Source organism: Triturus cristatus, chromosome 7 (assembly GCF_964204655.1).
Source record: "Triturus cristatus chromosome 7, aTriCri1.1, whole genome shotgun sequence".
NCBI lineage: Eukaryota > Metazoa > Chordata > Amphibia > Caudata > Salamandridae > Triturus > Triturus cristatus.
Window position 1 is genome coordinate 1,482,664,967 of NC_140590.1, and position 18,118 is coordinate 1,482,683,084.

General features: G+C 40.0%; 1 protein-coding gene across 1 annotated transcript in view; it reads right to left on the reverse strand.

Annotated features, from left to right (window-relative positions):
- Positions 1-10,291: 10,291 nt before the first annotated feature.
- LOC146812222 (protein-glutamine gamma-glutamyltransferase E-like) overlaps positions 10,292-18,118 on the reverse strand; it is a 107,203-nt gene continuing 99,376 nt past the window's right edge. The window contains exon 13 of the mRNA XM_085619252.1: positions 10,292-12,509. Within this exon, the coding sequence (XP_085475378.1) occupies positions 12,362-12,509 (148 nt within the window). The 3' untranslated portion in view covers positions 10,292-12,361. The remainder of the gene's footprint in view (positions 12,510-18,118) is intronic.

Consider the following 18,118-nt stretch of genomic DNA (forward strand, 5'->3'; position numbering starts at 1 on the left):
CTTCCCAAGGTCTCCCTCCAAACATGGGAGCTTCAGGGCATCAAGGTTTACCCTGCTACGCTTCCCAGTCTAAACTAAGGAACGCATTAGGCTATCTGGCAGAAGGAACATACTAGCCGGGATAGGGCGCATAGTGTTCTGTAACACATATAAACACAGGGTAAAGAAGACCATCTTAGCCAAAGAAATATGACCCATTATGTAAAATTAACCTACCAACCCCCTTACCGACATTAAGAGATTACCAAGCCATCGTACAGGCTATCAAAGATATTGCCGAGGTATTTAAAACTATCCATTCCCCAATCTAATCCTACATTTGGGGGGGGGGGATCAGCTGGAGAATGCCCCAGTCTCTCCAAAGGAATATCTTAAATTTACTTTGGTCAGTTTTTAAACCTGAGACGTTCTCAACTTTTATCAGGTCCTCAAGCAAGCGGGGCAGCAAACTAATTGGATCTTGCATAGACACCAATGCATCATCAGCACAGAGCTGAATACTGTGTGTCATAGTGCCAAACCAGTAACCCCACAGAAGGAGTTCAGCTCTCAGTCTACAACTAGCGGTTGAAATGCCAGCTCGACAGCCGCTATTCCTACTTACTTCCTCTTTCTAAGGCCCAGGAGTCTGATTATGTTCCTCTCATACATACTCTAGCCTTGGGGCCATGTACAAAGGCTTTACCCAGTTGATGTCTTTAGGACTGAAGCCCATAAGTTGCAGTACCACCCATAGAAATTGCCTGTTCACTGTATCGAAAGCACATTCCATGCCCAGGGACACCAGAGCATAATCAACATCAGATGGACTTATAGGCAAGCTAAATATGCCAGTTAGGCATAGGCTTATTTGATCTTGGTAAACGGGGGAGCACAGGTACTAGTTAGACGGGGTAAAGTGCACAGGGTTTTTACAAACATACATATAGGGCCAGCAAAAGGTGAAAAGTCCTGGGTGAACATGAAGAAAAGGCATATTTCCTACAACTGTTATTCTAATTCTAGAAATCTTTAGAAAATGTTTCATGGCACCTAGGGTGGGTCAATGATTTAATCTAGATCTTTGACTATTTGAATAACACTTTTAGAGACCAGGTGCCAGATTTATCAATATTTGACGCAGTAAAAAGCAGAAAGACAACTTGCTGTGTTGCTCTGCTTCAAATAGAGAGGGAAGGAATGTCCCATATTTACCAAGATATGGAGCATTTGTGCTCTCTCACTGTAAACTGGCACAGTATGTGCTACCTAGCGCCAATGCAAGCACTCTTGCGCAATGGCATTTTCCTCTTTTTAAGTGTGCTGTAAAATGCAACACACATAGGGCTGGATTGCGAATTTAGGTGTTATTTCACACACATGTTAAATAACAATACCGTGAGGGTACATTATTTATCCCCTGCAATAAATAAAACCCATTACGAGTTTGTGGGGAATAACTTGCTGATTTTGTTGGTTAATACACCAAAACTCCATGAATAAGGTAAATACAGTAAAAATGTTCATGTAACATTTCAGCAAGTTTGACCTGCTGAAATGTAACAACAGTTGAGGTATTTAACACATCAGATAATAATCAAATGCATTAAAAACAGCCAAACTCGTAATTCAGACCAGTGCATAAACAGGGGTTTACTCATGGGTCAGAATGAACTGACTCACTTATAATCAGGCCGTATGAAAGTGGAAACAATGAGAAGTGAAGAAATAAAGATATTTCACCTCTTTGCGTCTCTGTCAGAAAGGCATACATTTTTGTTTGATTCGCAGGTTTACTAGTCTTGGTAAATCTGAGAATGAGCTCAAAAATATGGTTGGATTATTGGGAACACCCACACTCCACCCACTTAATGCCTTCCTGGTGCAGATGCAAGGGCAACGGCATCCTTTGATAAATCTGGGCATATTGTTAGCGGAGACGCCTGTTCTTTTATTGGTTACCTCCTTCTGCTAGGGCAGGTGTTTCATATTTGTGGTAGGTTTTGCCAGGCACTAAAGTTTTAAAGGTTATTTCCCATTTTTTCTGATTTCTGAATTTGGTTATTGAATCTGCTTGTTAAAAATAGCTCAGGTTCCTGTTGCAAGAGATACCAAGAACACCAGACACGATTGGGTAGTCAATTTCCACATCAAGTGAAAAATGTTAGAATGGGCCCACTAAATAATGAAGGGGCGACCTGGCCCATGTTGACTCCGTATACACCACGTTTTGACCCAGCAGATCTAACTATTGCCGAATTAGTTAGAATATTAAATAACATAGTGTCTGTCTATAGGTGACTTAGACAGTATGGGGCTTATTTACAAGTCCCTTGCGCCACTTTTGCGTCATTTTTAACATGGGGAAAATGGCGCAAAAGTGGCGCAAGGGGGCTTGTAAATAAGCCCCTATATCTTACAAACATCAATGATAGGACCAGTTCTTCCTGGTTCTTCTGCACAACGTGTGCATGCAACTATTCAGACAATTAGTCCATACACTTTAAATACAGTTATGGGTAAAGCACCCATAAAACAAGATGCCATTCCATTCTGGATTGCTTGTTTGACCAACCAGCAGAAAACGGTCTATCTTCATACCACAACCCAAAACAAGCATAGAATTCTGACTATAAGTCTTTCTCTTGCGGTGATGCCAGTGGAGTGGAATATTGCAACACCTAGTAAAGTATATTTGTGAGTATTTTTACTACTATGACTGGCACATACTCCTTAGGGGTGTTACCAACCGAAGTGGTAAAACTAGTACAAAATGTGCATGGAGCTGCACAGTCTAAATTTAGGGAGTAGTTTCAAGAAGTCGCCTCAATTAATCTTAGTGATGTCCAAAGAGAAGCTGAAGTGCTAGCAGTATGCTAGAGGCTGGGAAAGGTAATCAAACAAGCAAAATAAACCTTTTACTAGGTCTAAGCCTTTCTTTTCAATACATAAAATGGTAGGCCCTAACCATTCAAAAGGTAGGGTGCAATGTTTTAAAAAAGTTGGACATGTACTTCTAAGTTTTACATGGCCTGGAAGCGAAAAACTCATAAATTCATTTTTCACTACTGAAACATCAACCTCTCCCTTAGGATAACATTGGGTTGCCCTATTACATTTGATAACGTTTAATTGGGAACAGATTAACATTTTATGTTTTGTGTCTGAGAAATTGTAATTAAAGTTCCTCTTTAATGGTACAGTCGAATTTTAAGTTACAATTTAGAAAATGCAATGTTCCTACCCTAACCTGTGCCTTTAGCGTGTTCCTGGGTCACATGACTTGGTGTAGTTAGCGATTGCACTTTATTTATTCCTCTCAGACAGCCACACAATACAGGGATTAGGTGTGCCTTAATGGGCCATAAACTGGCAAGATGGGGGTGGAGATTGGCACAGCCCCACTTGCAACTAAATAGGATATGCCTTGCATCCACACAAAGGACTTGTCAAAACTGCATTGTTCATGCATCCAACTTGGAGCCAGGGCAAGGAAGGCAGATAACTTCAAGGATTTCAAAATTCTCTAGAAACGTCTCCGAATTCAAAGAATACACCAGGTACAAATCTGTGCTACAGTGATGACTGACTGCGGACACTGGCCTGCTCTTTATGCTATGTCAATGACTATCCACGAGGCTCTCCCTGATTCTTGTATTCCTTTCCACTGTGAACTGAACTCTTCACGCTGGACTTTGAAGGTAACTCTTTCAGTGGAACTAATATAGTCCCTGTAGTTCAGCCTTCTCTGCATCGCAGTCAGCCTGAACTTATGACTTTCACCCAGTCTCGCAAGGCGAGATAACCGTGAATGGCATTTTGTTCTTTTAGATGTTTACTTACCTGAAATCTTTAAAATTGCATGCCTCCAGTTCTACTGATTTGGTTTTGTAGTTTTGGTGTCAAGAAATTTTACATTTTACTATATTTTTTTTAAATTGGTGTGGGATTTTTCTTGGGCTGTGTTTTCACCTTATTACTGTTTAAAGTACTGCATATATTCTTTACACATTGCCTATAAGTTAAGCCTGACTTCACCCTGAGAGAGGTTGTGGCTGCTGCTTCAGTAGGGTTTCAACCTCCCTCAACCGGTAGCTCAAATTTCCAATATGAAGGTAGAGAGCTAACAGTAGAGAAGAGATCTTCACGCGAGTGCTATCAAGAGAGAACAGGCATGACTTCAGCACCCATATTATAAGAAGGTTGCTGTGAGGCGAGTGGCCTTCACTGGCTTTCCTAGTGACTGTGTTTGTTCTTCAATCAACACAGCTGCACTGAGACAGAAATTGCAGATTTGTCATTTGGACAGAACAATTCTTCTGTTATTCTGAATCAGGTATGGGAGTGTGCACCATCTCTGAAACTCAAGATTGACTTGTTCTAAACAAATCTGCTAGAGCTAGCATAGTAGAAAATAAATGAGGGTGGTACAGCTGATAATATAACAACAATATTAAAATAGTTCTTGCTGTTTACAATATTCATTCTTTTTTTGAAGCTTTGTTGTTTATAGCCCATGTGGTTGAGTTCTTATCGTCCCCACTAGATTGGGCATTAAGATAAAAAAAGAAACATTTTAAAATGCTTTTCATTCATTCATGATTGAGATTTTCGGTTACCACTAATTATCCGTTTTATCTCATAGGACTGATTGTTACCAGAAAATCATCTTATTCTAACAATGCTCAGGGGTTGTGTATTAGGAGCAGTTGAACTGATTTTCTTATTTGGGTTGGCAAATCTTCTGAGTCCTGTGTGCCAGGGGGGTCTAGATTACCAAAAACTGTTATTCTAGAAAGCTCTAGAAAATGTATCAATACTGGTGATGGCAATGATGAGGCAAGTGGTGTTACTTATGGTGGCTGGAATGGCTTGTAGTTATAGAGAGGCACTACATTGTCAAGAACTCAAAAATGTATGCATTAGCACTCTATGACCCTTTGTCATGTTATCACACTCACAATTTAAGCGATTAGCCTTGAAAAGAAATGAACAGTGAAGAGGGACTGTCAGGTGCAGATAGGGCAGAGCAGAAGCTGAAATCTTGTAGGCACAGTGAAGTGCAGAAATGAAGGATGGGGCTCAGCAGCAGATGGGACCACCAACGGCTACTGTAACAATAAGTGTGTAGGGCTCAGAAAGACCCAGACTCACTGGGAGTTGCAGTGAAGCAGACACAAGGAGGCAGGCAGAGCAGAAAGTCACAGACTGATGGTAAATCACTTATGTTGTGATGCTTGCTGCCAGAAATGGTTATTGTATTAGGTTCATTATCTTCTAATATTGCTAGTAACACAAACTGAAATTCCAGGGACTGTTGTATTACCTGGAGCTAACACTTTTTTTGTGTTCTAATTTCAGTGGTTTATTTAGAGGAAAATGATGCATTTGTTGTTTGAAATCCATATGAGGCTTTATTTTAGCACAAGTCATTATTTCTTTAAAAAGAACCCGGAAACCTACCTCCTTACAGTGCAATTTAAACGGTGCTCTCCAGAGAGTACAATAAGGTAGCGCAGCAGTACTTTCTGAGATTTATGTTAAAAATATATGCCTTAGAATGATTTGCTGAAGAATTTCCTTCAGTGGTCAAGGTAGAGTCCTAAAAATGTGCCATCTCCAGGAAGAATGATTCTTTAGGACACTACTGGTTCCAAGTCTGCTGATAAAAAGGTGTAAGTAATTGATGAAATAACTTATTGCGCTTCAAACTTCAACATCAAAGCAAACACTTCTGTCATGCACATTGTGCTGTTTGTGCTCAAAGACATTCAGATATTATCAGACCATATGCAACATGGCCAGGATTTCACTCCATGCTATCCGTAATGGAGAGTCAGCCTCATTTGATAGCCTGTGTGAACTGTTTGCAGCTTTTAGATTTTCCATGTCTGCAAGAAGAAATATATAATTGAAGCCTGGGAGGGCTGATGGCTTCCAGAAATGACTCCTAGTGTACCTTTGCTTTACTGGGGCAAGGTTGTTTAGTTGTAAAAAGGAGGAACTGGTCTGAAAGATTGTGGAAAGATAACAAATTGATGGTGCTGACACGTCCTTCTTTTAGAGGGAGTGGGTTGTTCTTCTGAGAAATATATTGGGTCCTCAGCTTCCTCCCAGAATTCTGGTCTGTCCTTTTGAGGCAAAGGTTATCACTGTGAAAACCCCTTTCACTGCCAATTCCTGGTATCAGTCCTCTTTCACTGGCAAGTCCTGGCCCAAATCGATTAGATTCAACACCCTAACAACTTTCTCCTAAAGCATGACTATTCGACCCTCCCTCATCAGGATTCTGATCTAGTCTAAGACTAGCTAAAACCTTTTTAAAATATTTCGCAGATATTGGTTTCAGATTCCTGGGCTCTACAAGTCATTACACCAGGGTGTAGGATTCTCTTTCAAGAACCTAGTTAAGTAATTTTCCGTCCATTTCAAAACCAGTCTGAAGAAACAGGCACTTCTTCAAGAAATCCAAGACCTGATGGAAAAGTCAGCAAATATTCCTGCTCTTTGTCTGTTTCAAATCTCATATTCCATCTTGTTTCTGGTTCAAATGTTGTCAGGGCACTTTTAACAGTTCTGGATTTAAGAATGTCAATATTCACATACCACACCACCCCTTCAAAATGATCAGTCTGCAGACAATTATTCCCATGATCAATACAAGGGACTTTACTTTATAGCATCCAAAGATCTGTTTAATACTTTTCTCCATGCACATATTCATCAACACACTCATAATTCTCAGTGTTGTACATGTATTAATAATTCCAGGCGCTACACTTTCACCTCTCATAAGTTCTAATAGTTTTTTTTTTACAACAATGTTGGTCCCTATGAAGAGTAGGCTTTATTCTTATTGCATACATTTATTTCCCTATTCAGATGACTGCCTAATTATGTTTAATTTTTTCAAGGATTGAAAGGATGTGTACCAGGTGTGTCAGACTCTTCAAATGTATGGTCTGTTGCTGAACTTCAAAACATTTCATTTTGCTCCTACCCAGGCTATTCAGCTCATCAAGGCTATCTCTGATCAGAATTGGGAAAAGTTGTTCACCCACAATTAAGAAAATAACTAATTCTCATCTCTCTTGAAGAAGCCGGAAGCATTAGCATGAGATTCTCAGAATTCAGAACGAGATGACCACTTGTCTTCAGGCTGTTTCTCGGCCTTGAATCCCTCTTCTTCTGGTACCTTATTGATCACTGTGGTGGACCCCACCCTAACAGAACTATGAGCTTGTAGTGCCTGTAACATTTCAGATCCAACGATCCTTCAATTGATAGTTACATTAAGAGTCTTTAATTTCCCTTGTCTTCACAATGATTTTCACATTATAGGCAAGTGGAGTGGGTGTGTATCAACTTTCAGAGCGAATGTGGCACTAGGACGTTGAAAACCATCAGAGAAGGACAACTTGTCCAATTGGATGGAACTGGCAGTAGCTCATTAAGTGTTGTTGTGGTCCATTCCACTTATTCAGAGCCAAACTTTGCATATCTGCACAGATTAACAAGGAGCAAAGACCTACATCAACAAACAGGAGGGTACACTTTCTCCAGATCTATATGCCTTTGCTTAAGAAATATTTCGATATTTCTTGGGCAGAGACCTATCTTCTTTCTCTGTCAGTAGTCCCTCTTACTTTGAGTAAGAAGTGGCATGCAGATCCATTGAGCTGGACTTTTTGCCCATTAGTAGATCTGTTATAATTCTAAGCAATTTTTCAAACAGTAGTAACTCTAAGGATTTTCCTTGAAAATAACCCTTTTGCCACAAAAGAGAATACTCTCCTTTCTTGCTTCTTCTGGCTCTAGCCTTACAGCATATCATGGGGGATAGATGCCCAGTCTCTCCTGTGGCCTCAGGGACTGTTGTACATATTTCCTTCAATCATCTCAATTCTCAGAGTACTTTGCAAAATTCAGACTGATCATCTGGAAGTTCTACTGGTAGATCCTTGTTGGCCTTGCCAGCTTTTGTTTCCTCTGCTCTTCCAGTTATACACCCAGTTCCACTGAATGTTAACAACTTTTACATTTTCTCTCTGGTCTCCTTTAGTCTTAGAACCATCTCTGAGCTGGCTCATTCAGGGGCTTTGTAGCTTGAAAAGCTAATTCTTCAAACTCAAGTATATTCTAATGAGTTAATAGAATGTATTAAAATATTCTTGCCACCCAGTTAATCTTTAAGTTTGCACAAGGGATTGGCAGAATATTGAGAACTTGTGGTCTTTCAACTGACTACAAGACTCATTTTGTAAAACATTCATAGTCTTAAATGTTTTTGAGAGATTTTTCTTTTTTTAGAATGAACTGTCCCTACTTTAAGAAGTCAGTGGGCTGCCATGTGAGCTTTTAGGGCTCCAAAAGTGTTATCCATCTCAAAACTGGCATTGAGAATTCTTAGACCAGTCTTTCTTATCCAATGATTCATTGTCCATTCATTGTTCATTTCCTCCCTAGTACCTTCCTTACTACTTCAAACATCATATACATCATTCCTCTTTTGAGCTATTAATAGTGAAAAATTGAAAGTTCCTTTCAGTAAAGGTTTTATTTCTGGTTGCTATTTCTTCAGAGGTGTGTTTAGGAGAGATAAATTCACTTTTACGTTCAGCCTATTTGTTTTACATTTTAGATGATATGGCTGTACTTTGTCAAGATCCTTCTTTCTTTCCTAAAATCCCTCCGAAATGTAATTGTCCTTGGGATAAAGTTATTCGAGTTTTTTCCATCTCTTCCCTAGCATATGGAAGAGAGCTTAAATATCCTTGATGATCATAGGGCACTTATTATTTTCTTGAACCGTACATCTTCCTTCCTAATGTTTGATCCTTTATTTTTCTCTTGTGGAGCTTCCAGTCAAGGTCTATAACTTAATTCTCCTACTTTGCTACTTAGACTTCCAAATCAGGTTCATGGCCATTGTTCTAGGGTGTCTCTATCTCCTGGGCAGTCTTTAAAGGAGCATTGATTAAGGATGTTCGCAGTGCTTCAACTGGGGCTTTCCAAACGTTCATGTCAAATTATAATTTGCTGGTGGGGGTAATTTAAAGTCTGATTTTGGATCTCAAGTTCTTCCAGTTGTGAATCTGACTGAAAATTAGCTTTTTCTTTTTTCTCTTATTTTAAGACATATGAAATTATCGCTAGGTGTTGCAATTTTTTCAGTTGTTAATGTCTTCATTTATGAGGATACATATATAAATCAATGTTTATAAAAAGGCCCTGGTGGTAGTTTTTTTCTAAATTGGGTACATTCTGGTGATGTTAGGAATGGTATGAGGAAGATGGATGAGATGGCCCTGCCACTTAATGGTTATTTAGTCCGAGTCCTAGTCGTCCTCATCATAGCTCTAGTTTCCTACTTATTGATATAATGGGAAATCTTTTCTTGATGTCAGAAGGGCTAGAGATAACTAGAGATTGCAAAGAGTTTCCTTTTGGCATCTATTTTTTTGAGCTCAGATAGATAATCCTTTTCTGTGCAAAGATGTGAAACCTCATGCTGTTATCGGTAAGACTAAGGGGCAATTTACAAAGATGTCATGCAGCATAGCAACCAAAGTTGCTGCACTGCATTGCGTGAGAGGGAGAGAGCAGGAACGCACTGTATCTACTAAGGTATGGCTCTGTCCTGCTCTCTCTCAAGCGCTAGTGCACAATCAGGCTGCCTAGCTCCATGCATACAGCTCGCACCATAGTGCAATAGCATCCTTATGATACTCATCATAGGTTTTATACTGGGAAGTTACCCTTTCTGTACGAAATAATATGCCTGGCCACACTTTAATATTTCTCCTACTTTGTTAGTGTATTGTACAGTGCAGCACACATTGAAAGTGGGAAAAGCTTGGGAAATAAAAGCCTTTCTCAAAGAGGCAGTATTTTTTATGCAAAACCCTGCCTACTATTGCTAGTAGATAGGGCTTTGCATCAAACACCATATGTGGTTTCATGTGAACACCCAGGTACCACCAATAGAACACCACCAGACCAAAAGTAATGCAAAGCAGTGCAGAGCCCTGCTTTGCGTTACCTTCAGGCAACATGTTACAGCACAGAACAAGTTTTGCCTTCAAAAGGAAATTCCAAATAAATATTTGCCATAGGATTTCATTACGGTTGTGAAGCAAACCCGTGCAAAGTGTTAGTAAATCTGCCCCTTGGACTCAAGAGTAACAAGTTTACCAGAATGTATCTGGCCAGTTATACGCCTAGTTCCAAATGACACCATGCAATTACACTTTTCATAATGTGAGGGTGATAACATGCAGGAAAGGGCGAGAAAGAATTTTGCAGACAAGTGGCTTGTGATGTATTTTGTTTATTTGTAAAATAAATTAACATTTTTCCCAGTTATATAGCTGGTCGCACTGGTAGCTATGTGTAACCTCTGAGTACTAACCCAGAGGAAGAAGCATTTTCCAAAATAGGAATCTTTTCTAGTTAGAATCTATAGAAAGACACATAAATAACTCAAAATCTATGCCAGCTATCACACCATCTATAGAAGAAGTAGTTGTCCATGTCACTGAAACGTGCTAGTCACCTGACAAAACGGATACACTTTTTATGCCTTTCTTGTGTGCCATCGTGTGGCAAGAGTTGATAGATTGGAAGCCCACAAGTATAGGGCGATCTGTAGAGGTCAGCTGACAAGATGCTCCGTGACAAAGTAGAGGATATCCTGTACGCTGTATTACAAGTGGTATAGGCTATAATGGACTTGTAATATGGTGAATGGGAAACCCGTCACATTGTGACAGTCCGCCAAACTCTACATAAGGAGTCATTACCACACATAAGCTTTTTCAGGTCCTTTCGTACTTTCCATTAAAACCAATGTGTAATGCAGCAATTTATTGGCATAGGGTGGAGGAAGATGTTCCATCATGCATTAAAATATTTAAATGTGTTGTTTTCTGTTTAAACTGGATTTCTACATTTAAGAGGAAAATGCTTTCAGGAACATACTTCTTGTGACAGAGTACATACATTTGCATGAATGTACAGCTATTGCTCACTGACATATACTCCAACCAACGAGGGCAAAGCAACTTTTGCACTGGGCCAAACAGCTCAGATGTGTTTGGCATTATTCAGTACAAATATGATTTTCATTATCTGTGGAATGGTGCAAACATCAAAGCAAAATCGCCCTGCACAACACAAATTTATGCAATCTGTGACGTGCAATAAAATTTCCTCTAACAATATAGCCTCGTGTTTCATGTTAAGCAGATCACAAACTACTCGCTTTTAATCTCCATGAACTGATTTCTTCATCGGGCACCTCTGGGGCCAGATTTATCATAGTATTGTGTTGCCCTTGTAGCCCGCATGTTGCTGCATGGAAACGCAATACTAAAGTCAGATTTGTAAAGCCATCTTGTGTACCTTGCAAGGCTTGGTAAATCTGTAGTAACACAATGCAGCATAAGTTGCTGCCTTGCGTTACTCCGCCCTGGGAAGGCATTACATAGGTCGAATGTGGGGGTTCCACATATCCACCAACATATTTTGCCATATTCCCAGATTTTCTAATAATGGTAAACCTGGGAATGCATCAAAATGCTACTCCTTTCAAGGGGAGGCACAATGAGGAGAAATATCTTTATTTTTCCTCTTTGTTGCCTCTTTCTAAGTATGGTGCATTTTGCAGCACACTTAGAAAGAGGAAAGTCAATCAATCAATCAGTGACATTTATAGAGCGCACTACATACCCGTAGGGTCTCAAGGCGCTGGGGGTGGGGGGGTGCCGCTACTGCTCGAACAGTGACTCTAAGGATTGCTTTTATGCAGGAAGGTGTCCGTACGGACACAAAAACAATCCTTCCTGCAACACAGACACCCTGGCACCATGGCGTAAGGGGGCCTGCGTTGGCGCTAGACAGCATATTGTGAGCCAGATCAGGAATGCGCCATAAATCAGTAAATATGGTGCATTTCAGCCCTCTCCCTTTCATGCCGCGAAGCAAGTTGTCTTGCTGTGTTGCGTGAAAGATTGATAAATCTGGCTCCTAGGATCAAAAGAGAAAGATTGAGTAGGTCTAACCAGTGGTGAATGTAAAGGGGCCACAAGGGCTTTTAGGGTCCACTATGCGTTATTCTCATGCAAGAAGTGTATCAGGATATCATGGATGTATACATCTGGAAAGAAGTAGCTTCTAGAACCTTAGTAAAATCATAAAATTTCAACAACTTCTAGGATGGGAAGACAGTATGGGGGTCAGTGAGCACAGACATCTTGGGGTAAGAGTACTTCAGGGATTGTGACCATAGACAAAAAAGACAACATTCACACTGCAATGACGTAATGGCAGGAGCAAATGTATGGCCTCTGAGTAGATGGGGAACGTGAAGGGACTGGTCTTGCTACCATGGTGCAACAGCCACTGTCTTGAATCCTTTCATGGAGAATTTTCTGCTGGCTATATGCACAATTAGCTGCCGGGTACCACTTTTCCAGGGCGTGATTTCCAACTTAAACCTCATTCTTTCTCTGGGTCTCATGGGCGGAAGCCTGAAACATGACATAAAGAAATAAGAGAATTTCATCAGAAGATACTATACATTATAGTATGAAAAACCAATATGCACACAAATTTACAAAACTGAGGAAAGTGCTGTGCCACATAGAAATCTGCAGTGCTGCATGGGTGAATGACCAAAATAATGCAGCACTATACCTTCTACGAGTCGCTGGTGATGATGTCTTTGGTCGTACTTGCACAAATAATGCTGTTGCAGCACACTACTAGGCATTGTGGTATAACCCAAAGTGGAAGAAGGGGTGACTTGCATGAGTTCTGTACCCCAGGAACACTTTTCTGTACAAATATCTATGTGAAGACAATCAACCTGATAGATCATTGTTCGTATTACCCATGGGAAAGTGACATGATTATCCTTTAACCAGTCAGTCTAACAAACTTTTTTCGGACATTCATACACTGAAAGAGTGCAATAAAAACAGTTCTTAAATATATAAATACATGATATCATTATAAAACCCAAGAAACAACATTTTATATAAATCATCATCATCATAAATCAACCTTTTAAAAAGTCTAAATCAACCCCAAAATATTACCCAAAGCACATTAAAATAATCCTAACAAAAATAGTCCTATAATTCTGAGGGGGAGTCCAAACAAAATCTGCAAACCTGAGGACCTCAGCATATATTTTAGTATAAAGGTAGGCCATAACTGTTATATATGCAAATACATAACTTTATAATATCACAGTGAGCCATAGGTGAAATCTTCTTAGCTTATCTTCACATCAATTGTATTTTTGCTATTTGAGTTGGTTGAAATATGTGGCTCATAAGCTGAGGATTGTTCTTGAAAGAGGTTTTATGGTCTCTGTTGAAATGATGTGGGTGGTGTAGTTATCTAAGAAATAGTCATGTTTTCAATTGTCATCAATTGTCATCTGAGGTATATATGTTCCTGGGTGCTTTTACTGTTGGTTCTTAGTTAGATCCAGAGCTTTCCAGCTTGTACTGAGAAAGCTGTGCCTCCTATGGATTTTTTTGATAAGGTGGTGTGATAATAAGTGGTGCAACCCTGAAGCACAGTGTTCTGTTTGATTTGTATTGCTTGAATTTAACAGGTAGGTATACCAGTTTTTTTCCTTGGCAGACTCTTTGGACAATCCAGAGTGCCTTGAACCTTGCCCTTCTAGTTATAGGAATCCAGTGGAGGGATTGCAGGACTGGAGTAATGCGTTCTCTTGGGTGAAGGGGAAGAAGAAGCATTCGGACAGAATTTTGGGTGAGTTGAATTCTGCATATGATGAATAAGGGTACATCAGGTTATAGGCTGCTGGAATAGTCAAACTTGGAGATTAAGAGTGTGAAGATGGCTCGCAGTTGATGCTGGTGTGCAGTGCATAGGAAGATGTGGTGTAGTGTTTTTATTGTAAAGAGGACACTGTGATGTTGTAGGCATGCTGTATCAAGAATAGGTCTGAATCGTAGATTTCAAATTTCTCTTGATTTTGTTGGAAGGTCTTGAAGTTCCTTAGGCCATATGTTGGTAGGCTGGTACTTTTACCATTGTCTGTAGCTCATATTCTCTGGCTTTGCAATTTTGAGCTTTAGATGGTTATTCATCATATGTGTGCTTGTGCCACAAAGGAAGTCACTGAGTTATGAATTGTAAAGGTCGTCTGGGCTATACATTTTTAAAATGGTTTCAGTGTCATCTGCATAGTTGTGACAGAAGAGGTTATATGATTTAATCAGATTTGGAATGAGGGTTAGGTAAACGTTGAATAATAAAGGAGATATGAAGGACCACTGAGGAACTCCACTGTGGTGTATGTGAGGAGGTGATTTAGAAGGGTGTTGGTAGACTATACTTTTTAGTTAAATAAGAAGCAAACTATTTAAGAGAATTGTTACAGATTCAAAGACCGTAGAGACTTTGCAGTAGCATGTGATGGTGGACAGTGGTAAATGCAGATCATACAACAAGGCAGCTATTCTGTTTTTGTCCAGTGCAAGTTTCAGATCTTCATAGGTGGATTTAATGGCAGACTCTGTGCCTCTGCCTGGTCTGAAACTGGACTGTTGGTCTGGCAGTAAGCCATTATGTAAGGTAAATTTAGGAAGTTAAGTAAACACCTCTCTTGCAAATGTTTTTTCCTAGGGATGGTCCCTTTGATATGGACCTGTAGTTTACTGGGTCAGATGCCCTCCTTTTTGCAGAGGGGTCCAATGTAGGTGGTTTTCAGCTCTGGAGGGAATGGATTTAGTTCCATTGACTTGTGTAGCAGGTATCTGACTACCTCACCTGGCCACGTTGAGTTACAGGACATTGTTAAAATTAAGGAAATCTTTTTGTAATAGGGTACTGAAAAAATGTCTTTATGGATGATTATTGTTATGTCTTTCTGCGGCGGCATGGTCAAGTGTTGTTATGGTATTTCTGTGTTCTCCTTAAAGCATTTTTCAATCTTTTCAATTTTGAAGATCAATTCAGTGGAGATTTTGTCACGGAACTCTTGTGATCATGGTGGTTCATTGTTTAGGCACTCTGGATTGCAGAATTCCATTGTAACTTTATTGAGTTTTTCAGAGGGGCAGTCTGCTTCTGTTATGGCTCTTTTGAGGGCTCTGTCATAGTGGCATAGCGTGTTTTTGCCTATTTTGTTGCCTGATTTTCTCCATTTGTGTTGTAGTGTGTTGAGTTGTGTTTTCTTTCTTTTGATATCATTAACCATTGTGGTGTTCCTTTAGTGGTTAACCCTAGATGTGGCTTTTGTTGGAGTCTATTTTTTCAGTGCAGTTGAGATTCAGTTGTAAAAGGTGTGTATGTCTTTGAGTTGCATGTTTTTTGGAGATTCTTTCAAAGTGGGTGTTGAGTTGCTGGATGTCCAGTTTTTTCCATCGTTTGTATGAATTTGTTGTTGTTTTTTGTTGTCTTTGAAGTGTTGTAATTGACAGGTGTGTAGATCATGAAAGTGATGATGATGTGTTCTCTCCGGCTTACAGGGGAGATGCCTGTAACTGTGGCTCGTCCTAAAGCCGCAAATAAGACATCTAGTTGTGGTTGTTGTTATATTCTTCTTGTCAAACAATCTTTTGAGGTCTCCTAGAATGCATAACTTTGGCCAGTCAAGATGGGTGTTGGTTACTGTATCAAGTAGGACGTCAAGTTGGCACTGGTGCATGGTGGTCTTTTTATTAGAAGGAAACAATAAGTAATAATTGGAGTGGGTGACTTTTTATCATCAATAATTCACAGGTGTCTTGGGGAGGTTTCCAATTATTGTTATTTGTAGAGTTTTTTATGGCCGACTTTCAGCCTCCCTCCTATTTTGCCAATACAATTTGTTTTGTTGATGATGATACGATCAGGAGGGATGGCTTTTGCGGCATGTGGATGCAGAATCTCCACTGAACCATGGTTCTGTAACAAAGGTATTGTTTCTGTGAGTCAAAGATTTTAAAACTATTTTGGTTAATGGATCATGCATTGAATAGTAGGCATTTTAGTTGTTGTGTTTCTTTCTTTTCCATGTCTGTAGCATGAGTGGTGCTAGAGGGACATAAGGCATTTTGATGTGGCTGGTGTATTTTGGGGGTGTATTGTGCTTGTGGCCTTTAGTGGAGGTGGAAGGGAGAGTGGTTAGAGAAATTAGGACTTTAATATGTGTTTGTGTCTGTTTGGGCTTTTTGTGGTGGGTTATAGTGTTGTGACTGATGTGTTGTCTGATGATTAGTGGAGAGTGTGGAGAGTTGTGGTGGGAAGGTGTGATTAAGGAGCCTTGTGATCAAACGTTTGTGCCTTCCCTTGATTTTTAGTTTCCTTCGGGCAAGTGAGATCATGTCTTCAGGTTATTTGTGTTGTGGTTATTAAATTGTTGTGTTGTTAGCGATAGGTTGTGTGTAGTGTTGGTGTTGTGGTTGCTTTTGTTTTACAAAAGTTAAATGGTTGATGGGATATTTTATTGGTACTTAAAATCACTCAGCATTTGTATAAGAGGGGTGTGTATTTACTACAGGAGGAGTTTTAGGGCTTATCAGTTGATAAAGATTTTGCGAAAGGTTACTTACATAAATTATTATGGTGGCCTGGGCCCTTTTGAGGCACTAACAGGCCCAAAACGTCAACACCCTTAACCTGTTGCCCTTTATGTGGATACCCTGAGACCTCTAGGGTCAAATAGTGCTAGTGATTAGGTGACCTTAGACAAATAGGAACCTTAGCCCTAACCAATACAAAATCTAGCCCTAGACATCAGATACAATGGAAGATGACAGCTGAGTGTGGCCCAGTGATAGAAAACAATGTACACTTTTCTGACAGTGGATGTTAAGCAGAGGCTAGTTCTGTCCTCTAATATTTTGCCTTTTAGAGCTGTCATTTGAAGCTTAAAGAGGTCATCTGATTACAGCAGGTCACTAGGCTTTACAAACCTGTACAAAAACTTGTGAATCCTTACCCTTCAAGTGGCCCCCCTCCAAGTCAGTCCTTTTGTGACAAATTGGCAACTTTTTTCATAGATAAAGGGGAAGCTGTATACAGTGACTCTGATCTTCTCATACCCTCACAGGACCAAGATGATGAGTCCATCCCTTTGACTGTCAATAACGCTGAGCTTTGTAATTTTTCTTTTAACAGTGGTTCAGGTGGGTAATTTAATTAGACATACAAAATCAGGAGCTCCTCAGACCCTTGCCCGCCTAGGGCTGTACATGATGTAGTTCAGAAAATAGCCCCAGTTCTTACAACTTTGTGTAACACCATAATTAAGGAGGAACTTTTCCCAAAGGAATGGAGAAAGGCTTCCGTTATTCCTCTTTTGCAGAAGCCAACTCTTGACCCTAAGATAGAGAATAGGTTTCATCCTATCTCCTTGTTACCTTTCCCTGCAGACGTTATAGAAAAATATCTTAACAGAACTCTGACAGTTTATTTAGAGAAACATAAAGTACTGAATGAAGCAAAGTTTGGTTTTAGGTCAAACCATAGTACTAAGACTGCACTGGTAGCCATCTCAGAAGAAATATTATCCATCATGGAGGAGTGGGGGAAGGCAGTGGTGATCTTTTTGGATCTCTCTGTAGCCTTAGATACGGTGAGCCATGTGGTTCTGTTAAAGCTTCTGACAGATGCTAGGATTTCTGGATCAGCTCACGATCTCCTTGACTCTTTTTTAGAAGGTCGCAAGCAGAGGGTGGCCCTTGCGGAGTTTAATTCAAAATATTTTTCCCTGCCTTGTGGGGTCCCCCAGGGGTCATCTCGCAGCTCAATGCTTTTTAATATCTTTTTGGCCCCATTAGCCAAACGTATCCATTCTTTTGGCTTTACCACAGTAGCATATTCTGATGATACTCAGCTTATAGTGTCGATTTCCAGTAACGTGAAGGAGGTGGCGGACCGATACAACAGATGTATGCTAGCAATCGATAGTTGGATGAGTCGAAACTGTTTAAAATTGAACTCCCAAAAAACCGAGGTCCTTCATTTTGGAAAGCAGGTTGACTTCTGGAATCATTCACAGTGGCCTCTGTTGCCCGGTTCTCTTCCTATGCCAGTTTCAATAGTAAGAAACTTTGGTGTCATCTGTGATGCCGAGCTGCCTTTTGAGGCTCAGCTAAACAAACTGTCTTTA